Here is an 18309-nt window from a genome sequence, read left to right as displayed (position 1 = left end):
TTGGGCAGATCAACTTGGCAGGTTTGTCCCAGTCCTCCAGAGGTCTTGAAGTTTAAAGAGTTTCTAGGTTTCTGGTTTTCAGTGGTCGTAGGAGAAGTCTCATGCTAAGTGTTGGTGAACCTGAAGAACAGCACTTGGGATTTTGGACTCACTCCAGCAGAGGCCAAAAAAAGGAATTGATCATCTGGGCAGTTGCAGGAAAAATACTTCTAGCTTTTTGTATCCCTATATCTTGAATAGGAGGATACCCTGGTCACCATTGGACTGCAATTCTGGGTACAAGAAGAAGTAGGTTCAGTCCTTCAGGGCCCCTTACAGGTTATTAACAACATACCCAGTCCTCTTCTGTTCTTCCTCAGGCCTGGGAGTGCTACCTCACCAACCAACAGAGTAGAGTAAAAGTTCCTATTGGCAACCTAACACCTTTTGCGGCACTTACTGTCTGCCCTACTGCAAACATTCACAATGTGTCCCTTACTCCAAAACCCCCAAATGGTGAAACCCTTCTCCTATTGTACAGAGCCTAAATGCCCACCCAAAGGTTTGTCCTGGGTAGAGCAGCCCCTCCTCTGTGGTTACTCCAAACCAGTTCTGGGGATGGTTCCCCTCCCACTGGGATTCTTGCCTGCCTGATTGACAGAACAAAGGAATGGGGCTATCTAGGTGCCATTTGACATCTGCTTGTGACAGGGGAGGCTCCTTTGAAGTAAATTAAGTTACTGGGAACAGCCCTAATGGCAGCCCTACCTCAGGAACAAAAACACCTATCCACACCCAGACCTTTATATCTACTCTTTGAGCAGCTTTCATACCTCCGTTGGGGCCATTACCAGTTGTGAGAATGGTATTCTAAAGTAGCCCATGGGAGTTTCAGGCAGGGGAACATTGATTTTTACATTAATACATGCTTGTTCAAATATTTTTAAATTAAATATTCTACATTTACTATTCTTTTTTAACATTATATTAAATCAATATATATTTTTATCTATTTCAAATATATTGATTTGATTTAACAGTATTTCCTATCGAGATTTTTTGTCTCTACCGCTATTATTTAGTATGGGAGGGTGTTGTAGTACCAGTGCTCATATGTAGTGCTGGAATTACTACTGCTTTGGCAGTGGTAATTATACTCAGACATTAGCCTCCTCACCCTTTTTCAGGGTATGGAGACATGAAAGATACACTTTTTGAGTAACTTTATACTCAGAATTTGTGAATAGCCAGAAAATAGTAAACTTACTCAAGAGTGTAAATTGTTGAAGGTGGAAGTTACCTTTGTGAATCAGTCCTCCTGGCAAGGCATATAGACATGGAAAACATTTGACCAATGTACATACATGATGAGTTAAGTATAGTAAAACTGTACCTTATAGTGGTTGTCATTATTCTGCGCTCAATATTGCTGCAAGATAATATTATACACCGCTGTGAGAAACTAGGGCTGATTGCAGAGGCCCCATAACTTTTTGCCCCCCTTTTCCACTTTATGCTGGTGTTTTCCTGACTCTGATGGTGCCCTGAGTACTGCTAACCAGTCCCAGGGCCTGTGCTCTGTGTAAAATGGATATGCAAATTAGGCTAATTATAATTGGCTAAGTTAACCTACCTATAAGTCCCTAGTATATGGTAGGGCATGTAGGTTTAGGGACCACAGCATAGGTGGTGCACACCTAGGTGCATTGCTGAGGTGCCCAGTGTCATTTTAAAAGCAAGCCTGCCTTGCTGGCTGCTTTTAAATTAAAGTTATATGCAAATTCGACTTTGGAATTAAAGGTACTTCCAAAGTCTTAAACTACCTTATTTTTACATATAAGTCACCCCTAAGGTGTGCCCTATGTGCCCCTAGGGCTGGGTGCCATGTAACTATAAGCAGGGACTTTATAAAAATAGATTTATAAGCCCTGGTGAGGTAAAAACAGCCACATTTGTTTTTCCCTCATTGAAGTAAATGGCCTTCATAGGCTAGAATGGGCAGACTTTATTTTACATTTTAAAGTCTCCTTAAATGTTACATACCAAGAATTTGGTATCAAATTGATTGTTATAATAAATCCCACAACTTCCAGTTGTTGGATTTAATATAACTAGTTCAGGTAAAAAGTTTAGACTTTACCTAAAAAGTTGCCAATTTCAGCTCTGCATTGTTTTTGCTGCTGTGCTCTGATTGGCCAGCCTGCAGCAGCTTCTGCCAGGCTACTTTAATGAGGTGTGAAGTGGCCTGGCTTCACACAAAGGAATGTGCTTGGGGGAGAGAATCTCCCCTCAGCAGATGGTGAGGTAGGAAGGGGGAGGGCTGCCAAACTGGTTTTCAAAGGCAGAGAAGGACATCTGGAGCACCCAGCAACACCCCCACATCCTGCAACCCCAGACAGCTAGGTGCCCCCTTGATTAGATTAGGAGAGGGCAGGAGAGGGGTGTGTTTATGATTTTTAGCCACACCAGTGGGTGGGCTCAGCCAGATCTCTCCTCCAAAAATCAGATTCATCCATTTTGGATTTTTAGAGACTGTTGCCTTCTGGGATGGATTTTTGCCACACTTCCCAGGAAGTGGTCATCACAGGGGGACGACCCTGTCCCTGATTGGAGAACCAGGGCCCCCCTGCTTTTCACCCAGGAGCAAGGATAAAACTGGCAGATCTGCACCCACGCCTCAGATCCCCACCAAATTTCAAGAAGAAGGAACTACAAGGAGAAGAAGGACTGCCCTGCTGGACCCCTGGCCTGCACCTGGACCCTGCACTCAGAAAGACTGCACCAGCTGCACACTTGGGCTTCACCACAAGAAGGACTTTGCCTGGCTTCCACTGGTTCAAGGAGGGACTCCCTGTTTGCTACAGGTGAAAAATTGCTATCCAGAGTCCCCTGCACCAACTCCTGAAAAAGTGACCAGCTGACCACTGTCCAGTGGCCAAAAAGGAGTTTGCGCCAGGTGCATTCTGGGAGTTGAAGTCGGCACTTCCCAAGGACCATCACAGAACTTCTGGACCCTTGGGGTGAGCTGTGGACCCCAAAAGAACCTTAAAAGAACATCTGGGTGAAGCCCCAGAAGTTTGGAAAAGATTGGAGAATTTTTGAAAAAAAGCTCCATAAAGTGACCGACCCGACGCGGAAATTCTAGCCGGCTTGCCTCAACCGTGACCCGGCCTGACTTCGTGGTTCGTCCCGGTAAAGAAAAACATCCAAAAAAGAGACTAAGTCCGAACTTAAAAAGTTGACCGGGACCTTCCAGCCATCGTATCCGAGAAGGGCTCCACGGACGTCGGATCAAGATCCAGGTTTACCCCGGTCGAAGGATTTTCATCTCGAAAAAACGACTAAGTCCGAAGGTAAAAATCACCACCGAGGAAACCGACTTTGCGTATCCGGACAAGGGCTCCAGGAGGTCGGATCCAACTGGCAGGTTCGTCCCGGGGAAGAAAAACATAAAAAAAGAGACTAAGTCAGAAGGTAACTTTTTAACCGAGGCCTCCCGCGACTTGTAGCCGAGCAGGGCTCCATCGCGGTCGGCCTGAAAGTTTGACTTTGCCCCGGTCCTGCTGCAACCAGATGACCCGATTGGCGCTTTTTGTTTCTAAGCGCTAGAAAATAATAATACTTTAAAAATTCATATCTCCGGTTCCCCTGAACCGATTTTAATCGTTTTTGTGTCATTTTAAAGATAAAAATATAAGCTATTTTTATAAATTGGTTTTGGATTTTTAAACTGTTTCCTGTGTTTTATTTAATTACTGTTTTGTGATATTTGAATGCTTTACACTTTGTCTCCTAAGTTAAGCCTTGACGCTCGATGCCAAGCTACCAAGGGTAGAGCTGGGATTAATTTACTGAGACCTAACTGTACTTATGTTGAGGTTTGTGGCTTGTTGCTAGGTGTAGGTACCCACCTGCCCTACCAATAACCCATTTCCAACATAATTGGAAGCAGCGACGGGATCCTGTACTTGTGTTCAATATCACGTTACAGTTTTGGGTAAAACAAATTAAAAATCCTTTAAATTGTCCTAGTGCAAAAATTGTTTTTAATTTTTAATTTGGATTAATTTCAATTATTGAATTTTTGTAATTTTTCTAAATTCTTGTTTCCAATTTTTGCAAAACGTTTTTGTTGACACAAAACGAGGGAACCATGGAGCTTGATCTGGCTAGCCTACCCACACTGACAGTAGTCCAGCTTAGGGGGTTGTGTGTTGAAAGAGGGTTGCCTGTAACCACTGATCTCAGGAAGCAAATCCTGATCACATCCCTGACAGCATGGGCTGAGGCCCAAGAGGTAGAGTCAGAAGAAGCTCCAGAGGGGGGAGAAAGAAGGGAGGATGCTAGCTCTAACCACTCAGGGGAGGGAAGGCATCTGAGCCTAAGTGAGGAAGAGGAAGAACGGTCCTCAGTAGACACAGTCACTAGGGGCAGACCCAAAGCTAGTGGTAGGAAGGGGGTCCCTTCAGGAGGAGAGAACCCATCCATCAGAGAAAGAGAGCTGGAGGCCCAGCTAGCATACATAGCTTTGGAAGCAGAGAAGCTGGCCCTAGAAAAGCAAAAGTGGGCATACAAAGAGAAAAGAGATGGAAGCAGCGATAAAGAAGCTGAGGTGTCCATGGGTGGGGGAGTTTGCCCCAGATTACCCAAGGGGGTAGTTCCTGCTTATATAGAGGGGGATGACATAGATAATTGGCTGGGGGCCTTTGAGAGGGCACTCCAAATGAGAAGGGTTAGGCCTCAATACTGGGGTTCCCTTTTGTGGGAGTTGGTCCCCAACTCAGGGAGGGATAGGCTTCTGACCTTAAGGGGGGAGGAGGCAGATTCATACCCTAGTATGAAGAGGTGCTTAGCCAAGAAGTTTGGTCTGACCCCAGAGCAATATAGAATGAAGTTCAGGGACACCCAGAAGGTCAGTACCCAGTCTTGGGTTGACTTTGTGGACATTTCACTAAAGGCACTAGAGGGCTGGATTATTGGTAACAAAGTAGATACTTATGAGGGGTTATACAATCTGATCATGAGAGAGCACATCTTGACCAATTTTATCCAAGAAAGGTTACGCCAGCATCTAGTGGACTCTAAGCAGACCAACCCTAGAGAGCTAGGGGAGGCAGCTGATGAGTGGTTGAGAACCAGGGTGGTTGTCAAGTCCCAGGGGGGAGACTCCAAGAAGGGGGGTCAGGTCCCCAAAAACCTAAGGAGGGAGGTGGTAAGCCCACCACAGAGACTCCCTCTGTACCCCAGAACCCTAAGAAGGAGGAGAGTAAATCCCACTCTGACCAGCAGAGACAGTTAGACCCAGGGTTAAAAAAGCTCTTGGACAGTAGGGCTTGCTTTGACTGTCAGCAGACAGGTCACTTCAGAGGAGATGCAGCCTGTCCAAAGAAGGTGGTTAGCACTGGGCTGTCCAGTGTAGCCATAGAGGAGGATTCCTCAGATGATGAAGTCCTCCTAGCATTGTGCTGGGAGACAGGACCAGATGGTAAGCTGGTGATCCCTGAGGGTCGGAGTAGGCACTTCCACCACATTCAAGTGAATGGGATCCCTACCACTGGCCTGAGAGACACCTGTGCCAGTCACACTATAGTGAGTGACCGGTTAGTGACCCCAGACATGTATGTCCCAGGAAGGACAAAGAAAGTCAGGATAGCCACAGGGGAGGTCACCTCCAAACCTGTAGCCATAGTGCCCCTAGAGAGGGAGGGTATCCTTGACTGGATTAGGGTGGTAGTCAGTGCTGACCTTCCCCTAGATTGTATCCTGGGCAATGACCTCCCAGAGGTGAGTCTGGTCACAGATGGGGTGGTCGCCCTGGGCGCCCCTCCAAGCCAAAGTCCTGGGGAGTCAGTCCCTACAGTTAGGAGACAGGGGTCCCCAAGAAAAGGAAAGAAGAAAAGGAAGGGTAGGCCACTCTTAAAGAGAGTTCCAGGGAGCCAAGGGCCCTCTGCCCCAGTAGGGGGGGAGCCCAGAGTTGGCACTGGTGAGGCCTCACCTGACCCCAAGGAAGTCCTGAGTAGTCAGGCAGCTGTCCAGATGCAAGGTGTTGCCCCTGCACTGACAGAAGGGAGAGTGGAAGGAGGGTGTCTGCCACAGGAGGTGGTAGCCCCCCACTCTAGACAGCAAGAGGGGTGCCAGAACCCCAAAGTTGCCCTTGAAGCAGCTCAGCCACCTGTCAGTGGAGAGCTTAGGGTGTGGTTCTGGGTACTGACAGCTGTCAGTAGCCTCTGCTGGGTGCTAGCCTTCCTGGCAGCACTGTACTTGGCCTGGGAGGCAGACCCCAGGGCCAATAGCAAAGTAGGCCCCCTGACCCTATTGGTCATGGTGGGGTTGCTCAAGTGTTGGGTGACCTCTTTGGGTAAGCTAGGTGTTGCCCTAGCAAAGTTTGGAGTAGGGGAGGTGGGCACCTCACTACCCAAGTTGGCAGAGAGAGAGGAGGAAGACCCCCCTAGAGGGAAGTTTCAGTTTGAGTTGGGTCCTTTTACTGTTGGGATGGCTTCACTATCCAGAGGGAGTGACCCTGACAGGAGGATATAAGGCAGAGTAGGCCCTGCAAAGGGACAGCCAGTTTTCTTCACTGTCTTCCTCGCCTAACAAGCCAGGAAGACTCTCCCAGGGTTGGGCTGAGTCTCCTGGGCGTGTGGGCTGGGGGGGGGTTGTGTGAGAAACTAGGGCTGATTGCAGAGGCCCCATAACTTTTTGCCCCCATTTTCCACTTTATGCTGGTGTTTTCCTGACTCTGATGGTGCCCTGGGTACTGCTAACCAGTCCCAGGGCCTGTGCTCTGTGTAAAATGGATATGCAAATTAGGCTAATTATAATTGGCTAAGTTAACCTACCTATAAGTCCCTAGTATATGGTAGGGCATGTAGGTTTAGGGACCACAGCATAGGTGGTGCACACCTAGGTGCATTGCTGAGGTGCCCAGTGTCATTTTAAAAGCAAGCCTGCCTTGCTGGCTGCTTTTAAATTAAAGTTATATCCAAATTCGACTTTGGAATTAAAGGTACTTCCAAAGTCTTAAACTACCTTATTTTTACATATAAGTCACCCCTAAGGTGTGCCCTATGTGCCCCTAGGGCTGGGTGCCATGTAACTATAAGCAGGGACTTTATAAAAATAGATTTATAAGCCCTGGTGAGGTAAAAACAGCCACATTTGTTTTTCCCTCATTGAAGTAAATGGCCTTCATAGGCTAGAATGGGCAGACTTTATTTTAAATTTTAAAGTCTCCTTAAATGTTACATACCAAGAATTTGGTATCAAATTGATTGTTATAATAAATCCCACAACTTCCAGTTGTTGGATTTAATATAACTAGTTCAGGTAAAAAGTTTAGACTTTACCTAAAAAGTTGCCAATTTCAGCTCTGCATTGTTTTTGCTGCTGTGCTCTGATTGGCCAGCCTGCAGCAGCTTCTGCCAGGCTACTTTAATGAGGTGTGAAGTGGCCTGGCTTCACACAAAGGAATGTGCTTGGGGGAGAGAATCTCCCCTCAGCAGATGGTGAGGCAGGAGGGGGAGGGCTGCCAAACTGGTCTTCAAAGGCAGAGAAGGACATCTGGAGCACCCAGCAACACCCCCACATCCTGCAACCCCAGACAGCTAGGTGCCCCCTTGATTAGATTAGGAGAGGGCAGGAGAGGGGTGTGTTTATGATTTTTAGCCGCACCAGTGGGTGGGCTCAGCCAGATCTCTCCTCCAAAAATCAGATTCATCCATTTTGGATTTTTAGAGACTGTTGCCTTCTGGGATGGATTTTTGCCACACTTCCCAGGAAGTGGTCATCACAGGGGGACGACCCTGTCCCTGATTGGAGAACCAGGGCCCCCCTGCTTTTCACCCAGGAGCAAGGATAAAACTGGCAGACCTGCACCCACGCCTCAGATCCCCACCAAATTTCAAGAAGAAGGAACTACAAGGAGAAGAAGGACTGCCCTGCTGGACCCCTGGCCTGCACCTGGACCCTGCACTCAGAAAGACTGCACCAGCTGCACACTTGGGCTTCACCACAAGAAGGACTTTGCCTGGCTTCCACTGGTTCAAGGAGGGACTCCCTGTTTGCTACAGGTGAAAAATTGCTATCCAGAGTCCCCTGCACCAACTCCTGAAAAAGTGACCAGCTGACCACTGTCCAGTGGCCAAAAAGGAGTTTGCGCCAGGTGCATTCTGGCAGTTGAAGTCCGCACTTCCCAAGGACCATCACAGAACTTCTGGACCCTTGGGGTGAGCTGTGGACCCCAAAAGAACCTTAAAAGAACATCTGGGTGAAGCCCCAGAAGTTTGGAAAAGATTGGAGAATTTTTGAAAAAAAGCTCCATAAAGTGACCGACCCGACGCGGAAATTCTAGCCGGCTTGCCTCAACCGCGACCCGGCCTGACTTCGTGGTTCGTCCCGGTAAAGAAAAACATCCAAAAAAGAGACTAAGTCCGAACGTAAAAAGTTGACCGGGACCTTCCAGCCATCGTATCCGAGAAGGGCTCCACGGACGTCGGATCAAGATCCAGGTTTACCCCGGTCGAAGGATTTTCATCTCGAAAAAACGACTAAGTCCGAAGGTAAAAATCACCACCGAGGAAACCGACTTCGCGTATCCGGACAAGGGCTCCAGGAGGTCGGATCCAACTGGCAAGTTCGTCCCGGGGAAGAAAAACATCAAAAAAGAGACTAAGTCAGAAGGTAACTTTTTAACCGAGGCCTCCCGCGACTTGTAGCCGAGCAGGGCTCCATCGAGGTCGGTCTGAAAGTTTGACTTTGCCCCGGTCCTGGTGCAACCAGATGACCCGATTGGCGCTTTTTGTTTCTAAGCGCTAGAAAATAATAATACTTTAAAAATTCATATCTCCGGTTCCCCTGAACCGATTTTAATCGTTTTTGTGTCATTTTAAAGATAAAAATATAAGCTATTTTTATAAATTGGCTTTGGATTTTTAAACTGTTTCCTGTGTTTTATTTAATTACTGTTTTGTGATATTTGAATGCTTTGCACTTTGTCTCCTAAGTTAAGCCTTGACGCTCGATGCCAAGCTACCAAGGGTAGAGCTGGGATTAATTTACTGAGACCTAACTGTACTTATGTGGAGGTTTGTGGCTTGTTGCTAGGTGTAGGTACCCACCTGCCCTACCAATAACCCATTTTCCAACATAATTGGAAGCAGCGACGGGATCCTGTACTTGTGTTCAATATCACGTTACAGTTTTGGGTAAAACAAATAACCCATTTTCCAACAACTACATTTTGGGGAAAAGCACATCTACTTTGTTACTCGTGATCTCACCCAGAGACCAGACTATCTATGTATACCAATGTATCCCACATGCTATCCATTCCAAATGGTTCCTATTCAAAATACTCTTTACTCAATCCTCTCTACACCTGTTCTGCTTGCAGATCACCGCACCATACATTTGGGAAGGGTAGAAGTATCAGAATACTCTTACCAAGAGACCATCTCACCTTATCAACTAACCAAGAGAACACCGTCTATTTTTTCAAAAATATTCCTTGTTCCACAAGATCACCCCATTGCTTAAAGATGTTAATCCTTTGTGGAACAGACCAGTTACCAGATCACATTAGATTAGGACTCCCTATACACTTTTAAATTAAGTATAATGAATGGATGTTTGTGTGTTGGCTAAATATTAGTACTAATATATGTACAATAATGTGTGGTAACTGGAGAGCCCATCTACTGTGCAAAGGAGTGACTAAAAGGGAAACATATAAATAACAGTGAAGGCACAGCAATTATTTCGAATAATTTGTAAACTTGTGGGTGATACAAAAAGTGCAATTTTCTATAAGTCATAGTCCCTGACATTACTCTCATTGTATTTAAGCACATTAACATGAATTACTTCTTTTCAGAGAACAGTATATATTAGGTAGTAAATAGTTGGGTGTGAATGTGCCCAGTCATGTATGATCCACGTGTTTTGAATTATTTTTGTACATTAAATATGTAATCTTTTTGGCACTATTGTTGTGTAATATTGAACTTCAGGCCTGATTTAGATCTTGGTGGAGGGAAATACTCTCTCACAAACCGATACCCCTTCCACCATAATACAATCCCATTATATACTATAGAGATCGTACTATAGTGGACAGGATCACGTTTGTGACAGTGTATTCCATCCATCATGCTCTAACTCAGGCCTTTAGTGACCTTCTTACCCATTTCTTTGTATTTTATTAGGTAGACTGAAATCAATAAACAAAGTGCAAAACTATTGTCTTTACAGCTGCAAGAAGACAGTGAAGTTGATGTTAAGCCTAAAGTTCAAGCTTTGATCTACCCTGCACTGCAGACAATTGACCTGGACACCCCGTCATATCGTGACAATAGTGACATGCCTGTTCTTACGAGGAGAAGTATGGCCAGGTTCTGGAGTACATACTTTGCAACTGACAAGTCTTTAATTGAAGCCATGACATCCAACACATATATCACTTCAGAATCAAACAATTTTATTAAATTTGCAAACTGGAGTAACCTCTTGCCAGACAATTTGAAAAAAGATCATGTTTATCACAACCCTAAAGATGGAAGATCAGAATTTCTGAAAAAGTATCCTGGGATTACAGATACAAGAGCAGCACCTCTTTTGGTTGATGATGAAAAATTGAAAAAATTGCCACTAACATATATCCTTACCTGCATGTATGATGTCCTAAGAGATGATGGTTTTATGTATGCAGCAAGACTCAAGCAGGCAGGTGTGCAAGTTATGCATGACCACTATGATAATGCATTTCACGGAATGCTAGCCTTCATTACCTGGCCGTCAGAGCTGTCATTGGGTATGAAAATGGTCAATAGCTACATTAACTGGCTGAATGACAACCTGTAAAGAACATCAAATAGCAACCTGCTTTATTGGAAATACACTGTTCACATTGAACATTTTCAGTAGGAAATTACATTTGAATGCAGAAGGAGCCTGAGGGATTAAATGAGTATGTTTGTCATTGATTGAGAACAAGGTTTTCTACAAATCATGAGTGAGGTGAACATTTGAAATTTAAATCCCTTAAAGTAGAAATGTCAAATTGTTCACATTCTGAATAACATTACATGCAGGGCTTGGTGATTACCATGTGGTATAGGATTTACAATAGCTGCTTAAGAAAAAGATGTGCATGGTGTTGCAAGCTAGTAGGCTAAAATATGTTTTGCCTAATGACATTCTGAGTAATTACGTTATTTTTCGGGAAAAATCATTTGTCCATTGCAATGTGGTTTGTACTGCGTGGCTCACAGACATGCCTTGTTTTGAAAATAGCACATTTGTTAGATAATGTATAAGTGTATGAAGAGTCTCTTTCACTCACCTCAAGTTTATTATGTTGTAGAGAGAGAAATACAATAGTTGGATTAGCTAGATAACTAATTAATAGAGGGCCCTTTCAAGGCAGATGCAACTGCCTGAAGTCCTTCACAGAGCTGCAGTCCTAAAAACATTTTGTATATATTTCATTCTAGTCACATGCTACTGATTGGAAAGTCTCAAAGCTATAGTTTCATTATATATCACTATCAAGCTAAATGATCTGCATACAGTCCTTTGGAAAGCAGAAGTACCTATTTCTGTAATTTCATGTTCCTTTCTAGACAGATGCAACTGCTTAAAAAGACTTTCATAAAACTGCAGTACATCAGAGCGTTACAAGATGTCTCTACCGAGTCAAATCCATTTGTAGCAAGATCTTTCAGAAAGTTTCAGTATCTACTTTTGTTGCTAGATTTCCCCCTAGACTGAGATGCAGCTGCTTGAAAAGTCTTTCACAGAGCTTTAGCATCACAGGATGTTACTAGAATTCCTTCTCAAGTCAGATGTACTTCTTCAAAATCTTTCACAAAGCTGCAGTTCTTCAAGACATTACTTGACGCTCCTATCAACTGCGAAGCCACTGTGTGAAAAGTCTGTCACAATGATACAGTGCTGCAACACACTTCAGGAGTCACATGTAACGGCTTAAAAAAACTTTCCTGATCTTCAGTATTGCAACACAGTACTTGAGGTCCTAATAAAGTCAGCAGTCCTGTGGGGTTGCGATTATGATAATAAGACTGTGTATTAGGACAACAGAACTTCAGAGTGTGGGAGACTAGGGGCCTGATTTAGAGTTTGGCGCACAGGTTACTCCATCACAGTTATGAGGGATATCCTGTCCGCCGTACTACGATCTCCATAGGCTAATATGGTATCGTAATACAGTGGACGGGATATCCGTCACATTTGTGATGGAGTTACCCCCTCCGCCAAACGCTAAATCAGGCCCTAAGTCCATTCAAATCATCAGAAACTGATGGCCCAATATCCAGCTAGCTCACAGTGCCTCACTTGAACCCCCAACCCATCTGGGATGGAAGGTGATTATGGCAACCTTAACATGACACTCTGACTCCCTGGGGAAGCTGCGGAAACAAGTCTTACACTTTCGTTGTATTACTGACACAAAAGAGATGCAAGATAAGTTTTCAATACATTTATTGAAACAATTGCATTTATTGAAACAATCATAAAATAGCATATAGCCAGTGAGTCTATGCATTTGAGAAGTGAGCAATGGGGGACACCCCTCATGTCTCCTATCTCTATGGTGGGAGCTGCAAAGATAGCCTACCTCTGGCGACTGGAGTGGCTTTGAATCAATGGTGCTATTCTCTGCATCAGATTAGATTTTGGGGAGACTGACAGTGTAGATGCCGATTTGGCAGGGTCGCTTGCTGCTGCAGGTGGCAGCACAAGAGGGTTTTAAAAAATGAGATTTCATTGGATTCTCTACTCTGTGTTTCGCTATGAGTGGGACAGTCCTTAAGTCCCTTCAGTTCCTACAGGTGGACTATTAGCTCCATTGTAGCTAGTTTCATCGTCAACTCCAGCTTTGCCATGCACTGACCTTTTACATCAAAGCTTTGCCCTACCTTCCAGAATTCAAACCATTGAAAGGCAGACTTATTATGGATGACCTAGGTGACCACAAGACTGCGAAGATATACCAGACGCTTCTCTCCAATGGTCCTGATGCATTTAGTGCTCTCTGAGGGGCGTGGGAGGCTCATGTGGGATCTTTGGAGAACCAGGATTGGACTGAGGCATTGGGGGCACCTCGAGTGGCAGCCATCACAGTTAGGCTTAAGTTGAACCAGCTTAAATATCTCTATAGGGTGTATTTTACATACTTCTCTGACCTGTCTTAAATTTGATGTTGGGGATGGCTTATTTTTTCCATATGATTTTGGGCTGTCCTTAGTTCATCTGATTCTGGCATGGGCTGACGAACTGTCTGAGTGGGATTCTATTCTGGGTTATTCCAGTAGACCCAGAACGTAATCTTCTTGATCTCACTGACTCACTGGTGGCCATAGAACAAAACTTTTCATTATTTTTCCTGGTCTGACTTTAATGAAACAGGATTTTTACAGGAGAGTGGAAGTCCATGTCTCCCCCATCCCTCGTGGTGTGGAAGGGAGGGATGGACCACTGTATGGGCTTAGAGGAGGTGGTCTACAGAGCACGGGTCTGCTCACAGAAACACCTGAAGGTGTGGCAGGTATAGGCAGATTATGGAGATTGAGGCATTCGCTTGAAACCTGCCCGTTCAACGCATCAAATGGTTCACAATGGAGCTCGAACATTCATGGGATGGGGGTGGGTTGGGAGTATACTGGACAAGAGACCTTATGCTTGAACGCATTCTGAGTTTTAATGCTAGAATGCGGGTGGTGGGTGGGGCAAGAATGGGAGTGCAGGTATTTGCTTTTCTGTATGCCTTCATTTCTTTGCTCTTTTTGTTGTATACCGGCCTTCCGGGCCGTGTTTACACTTTAAACCTTAAAACCAATAAAATCTGTTTACATTTTTTTTATTTACAAGTGGGGCTTGTAGGCCAAGTCCACTCCTCATTGTCTACTGCAGCCTGAGCTGTGGAGTGCACAGGCAATTCTTGAATTTTCCTGGATTGTGCTGGCAGGGGCTGACGACTTAGGATCGTCCAAAGTACTTTGCAGCTCTTCAAAAGACCATTTATCACTTCAAAGGTCTGTGTGTATTTTAATTGGTACTGGCTCCTCTGCTGTCCTCATTCTTGTTACGGACAGTTGCTGCCAGAGTGAGGAGGAAGATTTCATTTACAATGCAAACATGACCATGTAGCACATTAATATAAAGAGCCTAGCCCCTGGCCTTGTTTGCCTCTTGAGCTTCAGAACAGGAACCTAGCCCTCGACATGGTCACGCATTTCAAAAAGTATATATCTTTATCCGGGAAGTGTTTCCCTTAAGTACTCTAAAAAGAATTTCTGCTCGACTGACATTTATCGGGATTCACAGTTTCCAAACATAAACTTTGAAACGTTCATTCCTATGATGATGGTGGTATTGGTAGGGGCAGTGGAATTATGTGATTTAAGAATTTTTTCATAATATTGGATTTCCTTTATTTGCCACATAATCCTTTGTCTGCTGCATATTCTGTAGATGTTGACAAAAAAATAGTTTCGAGGTCAAGCAGATCAAAATGTACTAAAAGCTTAGTGATATGTGTCCTGTACACTGGAATGCCCTTCACAAAGTTTGAATGGTTATATTTCAGTTGTTTGATGATGTATTCAGAAGTTACATTGGTATTAATAAGGTGAAATATTTCAGAGACAGCGTAACCATATGCAAAAATGACAAAGTAATGAGGTAATACTCACACAAAATGTGCCATGTTGCGCAACATAATTTACCCTTTCTTGATGCATAATTTAGTCAACACTGCTACATAAATGAGTCCTCCTCTGCCACATAATTCCAGTGCCCCTTGCTAATAGTGAGCCAAGAGGCAAGTCAGTTGTCATGTGAACCCCGCTTAGATTTTTAGAACACACAGAACAATACTAAAGTCTATTACAACATATAAAAATTAGGTCTTTTTAGACGGCCCATCTAAATTGAGTTTTTTTAAGGTACTCTTAAAAAGGACGCTAGAAGACATGGAGGCACAGTGAAATAAGGTAATTGCCTGGGGTAAAACATATTTAGTCTAGCAGGTAAACCAAGTTTGAAACCAGGTTTCCTGGTTTTAGAGCACATAGATTAGCCACTAGATGAAGGGGAAGTGGCTTTGTGACTGATATAAAGGCAGGGCTGGCAGAATACCAAGAAGTCTTGGCCCAAATTTCCAAGACGACTTTTACCAAAGTCAGAGCTCAGCACCTGTATCTAACCTTCAATGATCTTTCACCCCTAGAAAAGTAACTTTCAGTATGTTGAAAAGGCTGACATTTCATTGCAACATCAGCTTTGATAACCATAGTTTACATTGCACCTGAATCCACCCTTGCCAACTGCCTAGGATAAGGTGACTTACTTAGAGTGTCTAGGGATACATCATCCTGCATTTACACAGCTCACACTACATTCACACAAGTTAATGAGTCATCCTCTGCTCATACAGGCTCACCTTTTACTCTCCCCATCCACTCACAAGAGCGCCCTGGTCATTCAGTTCTCACAGAGGCACACCACTCATCCTGCACTCACACCTCTCTCCCTGCACTTACAAAGGCATTCTTTTCACCCTGCATTCACACTCTCAACCAGCACTTACACCACTCACACCACTTAGCACGTCCAGACCACACCTCTAACATAGCACACATAAAACTACTAAACACTTGTGAACATGCACCTGTCGACAAGTGCAGTTACTGTATATCCGTTCTTGCCCTTGTAGTAGATGCTTATTTAATTCCAGCCATAATTACAGGTGCAATAAAAGAGGGGAGAGTGGTGTACTAAGAATGTGTGATTGGGAAAAGGGTTTAAGGTGGGGCTGTGGGGCTGGTGTAGGAGTCCGGATCCTTCTTAGGCTGTGGGGATCAGCCAACAGCGAGTGGTGTAAGCAGGTGAAGGCAGCAGGACAGGGAGCAGCGCAACAGGCTAAGGATGAAGCACTGCAACTGTGGCTGTGATCTGGTGTGGAAATTGGCTGATACTGCATGCTAAGGTGTGATGTAGGTGAGGAAGAGTATACAGCTCAAGAGGTACTTGTTGGCCGTGCACTGAGCCCCACTGGCCTTCATAACAGCCACTGTGAAGAGAGGTGGGGAAGTAACTTGTGACTAGGCATGCTGTTTTTGCTCCTACTGAAGCCATGATGTAGACCAACATCTAGGTCCTGCTGGCCTGCAAAGCATTAGCGCTCTTTAGGGGCTGGTATCTCAAGAGAGAGAGTGCTGAGTCTACAGCTGTTGTGTGAGATGGGAGCAGTCTGGGGACGAGCCAGTGAAGCTGGGGAGAGTGAAGTGAGGTTGTAGGTTGGGATGAAGCACTGCAACTGTGGCTGTGATCTGGTGTGGGAATTGGCTGGTACTGCAGGCTAAGAGTGTGGTGTAGGCAAGGAAGAATATACAGAGGTACTTCTTGGCCCTCCACTGAGCCCCACTGGCCTTTATACCAGCCACTGTGAAGAGAGGTGGGGGGGTAACCTGTAAATAGACATGGTATTTTTGCTCCTTCTGAAGCCTTTATATAGACCAATATATGGGTCCTGTTGGACTTCATAGCACTAGCTCTCTTTAGGGGATGGCATCGCAAGGAAGAGAATGCTGAGGCTACAGCTGGTATGCGAGATGGGAGCAGTCCACAGAGGAGTCGGTGAAGTTGAGGAGAGTGAGCAGGATCGCAGGCCAAGGCTGCAGTGAGCACCACTCCTGGAGTGCAAGGAAAGTAAGGCAAAACAAACTTTTTTGTTTTGAATGTCACTAATACAAATGTGGAAGAAAAATCTAACAAACTCGGATGCCACTGCATCCTCACACTGGACATAGCAACCATTTAGGATAGGAGAACATATATGTTGGGAATTTCTATTCACCTATACTGCTACCTGTTATACTGCTGTCGGCTCACAGAGTAAGATTCTTAGCCAATACTATCACATCATTGAGGAGGGGTCTTCTTCTTGCACACGGCCACGTTATTGCACTTTAAAGGGATAGCCAAGTTTGGTGAGGGAGCACCACTCAGGATTCAATAGAGGTGCAACAGCACTGCACTCTTTCTCAGCAGCACCACACAATTTCTGCCCAATCAAATGCTGTAGCTAAGGTGAACATGTGGGAGGAGTCAAAGTCTCTCTGATGGTTATGATTCTTGAAGCTTTTTTTGTTGATCACACAAGGTATGGTGAAAGCCAGACCTAATAAGTACATCTCAAAAATGTTGAATGACATTCAATATGGTGCTTAAGAAACTGACATCATAACACTATACGTTAACTTAAGTACATTAACGCTTTAAGAATAAAACAGGAGTTATGTCATGTGTTGTGAAGTACTGGTGATTACCCAAACGTTGTGATGTGATTTCTAAAACAGTATTAGTTTTATTCAAAAACACTTCATTTTAATTATTTTCCTTCCCTTTGCATGTTCTGTGCCAGGACGGTGTTCCACTGTAAAGTCCATCCCCTGTAGGGAAATAGACCACCTCAACAGTTTTGGGTTCTCACCCCTCATCTGCATTAACCATCTGAGGGGCCTATGGTCAGTCTGAACCTGGAAATGAGGCCCAAACAAGTAGAGTCTTAGCTTCTTCAGCACCCAGACCATACCAAAGGCTTCCCTTTCAATTGAACTCCACCTCTGTTCCCTCGGAAGTAGTCTCCTACTAAGGAAGACTACAGGCTGTTCTAGGCCCCCTTATTTAGCTGTGAAAGTACCACTCCCACACCATGCTCTGAAGCATCTGTCTGTACCACAAACTCCTTGGAGAAGTCAGGAGTGAGCAGCTCAGGTGCAGTGCACATGGCTTCCTTTAGGGTGTCAAATGCAGTCTAGCACGCCTCGGTCCAGATCACCTGTCGAGGCTGCTTCTTAGAAGTTAGCTCAGTCAAGGGAGCAACAATGGTGCCATACCCCTTGACAAATCTCCTGTAGTAACCAGTGAGACCAAGGAAGGCTCTTACCTCTGACTAGGTCTTGGGGGGTGCCAAAGCCCAAATGGCATCATGGGTTGTAGGGGTGCCACCCGGCTGCTTCCTGCCTGGTGTCCCAAGTACACCACTGACCACTACCCTATCTGGCACTTACTGGCCTTGATAGTGAGGCCTGCGGCTTGCAGCGCCTTCCACGCTTCACAGAGGTGGTACAAGTGGTCCTCCCAACTGGAGCTGAACACAGCAATGTCATCAAGGTAGGAGGCACTGAAGTTTTCAAGCCCAGCCAGGACCTGATTGACCAACCTCTGGAAAGTGGCAGGAGCATTCTTGAACCAGAAGGGCATGACCCAGAACTGGAAGTGCCCCACTGGTGTTGAGAACACTGACCT

At 45.0% G+C, this 18309-nt stretch overlaps 1 protein-coding gene across 1 annotated transcript in view; it reads left to right on the top strand.

Moving 5' to 3' along the window:
* LOC138265532 (arylacetamide deacetylase-like) overlaps nucleotides 1-13862 on the top strand; it is a 116584-nt gene extending 102722 nt beyond the window's left edge. Inside the window, exon 5 of the mRNA XM_069213337.1 lies at nucleotides 10228-13862. Within this exon, the coding sequence (XP_069069438.1) occupies nucleotides 10228-10836 (609 nt within the window). The 3' untranslated portion in view covers nucleotides 10837-13862. The remainder of the gene's footprint in view (nucleotides 1-10227) is intronic.
* Nucleotides 13863-18309: the final 4447 nt, after the last annotated feature.

This window comes from Pleurodeles waltl, chromosome 11, assembly GCF_031143425.1.
Source record: "Pleurodeles waltl isolate 20211129_DDA chromosome 11, aPleWal1.hap1.20221129, whole genome shotgun sequence".
Classification (NCBI taxonomy): Eukaryota; Metazoa; Chordata; class Amphibia; order Caudata; family Salamandridae; genus Pleurodeles; species Pleurodeles waltl.
This window is presented reverse-complemented; position numbering and strand designations above follow the sequence as displayed.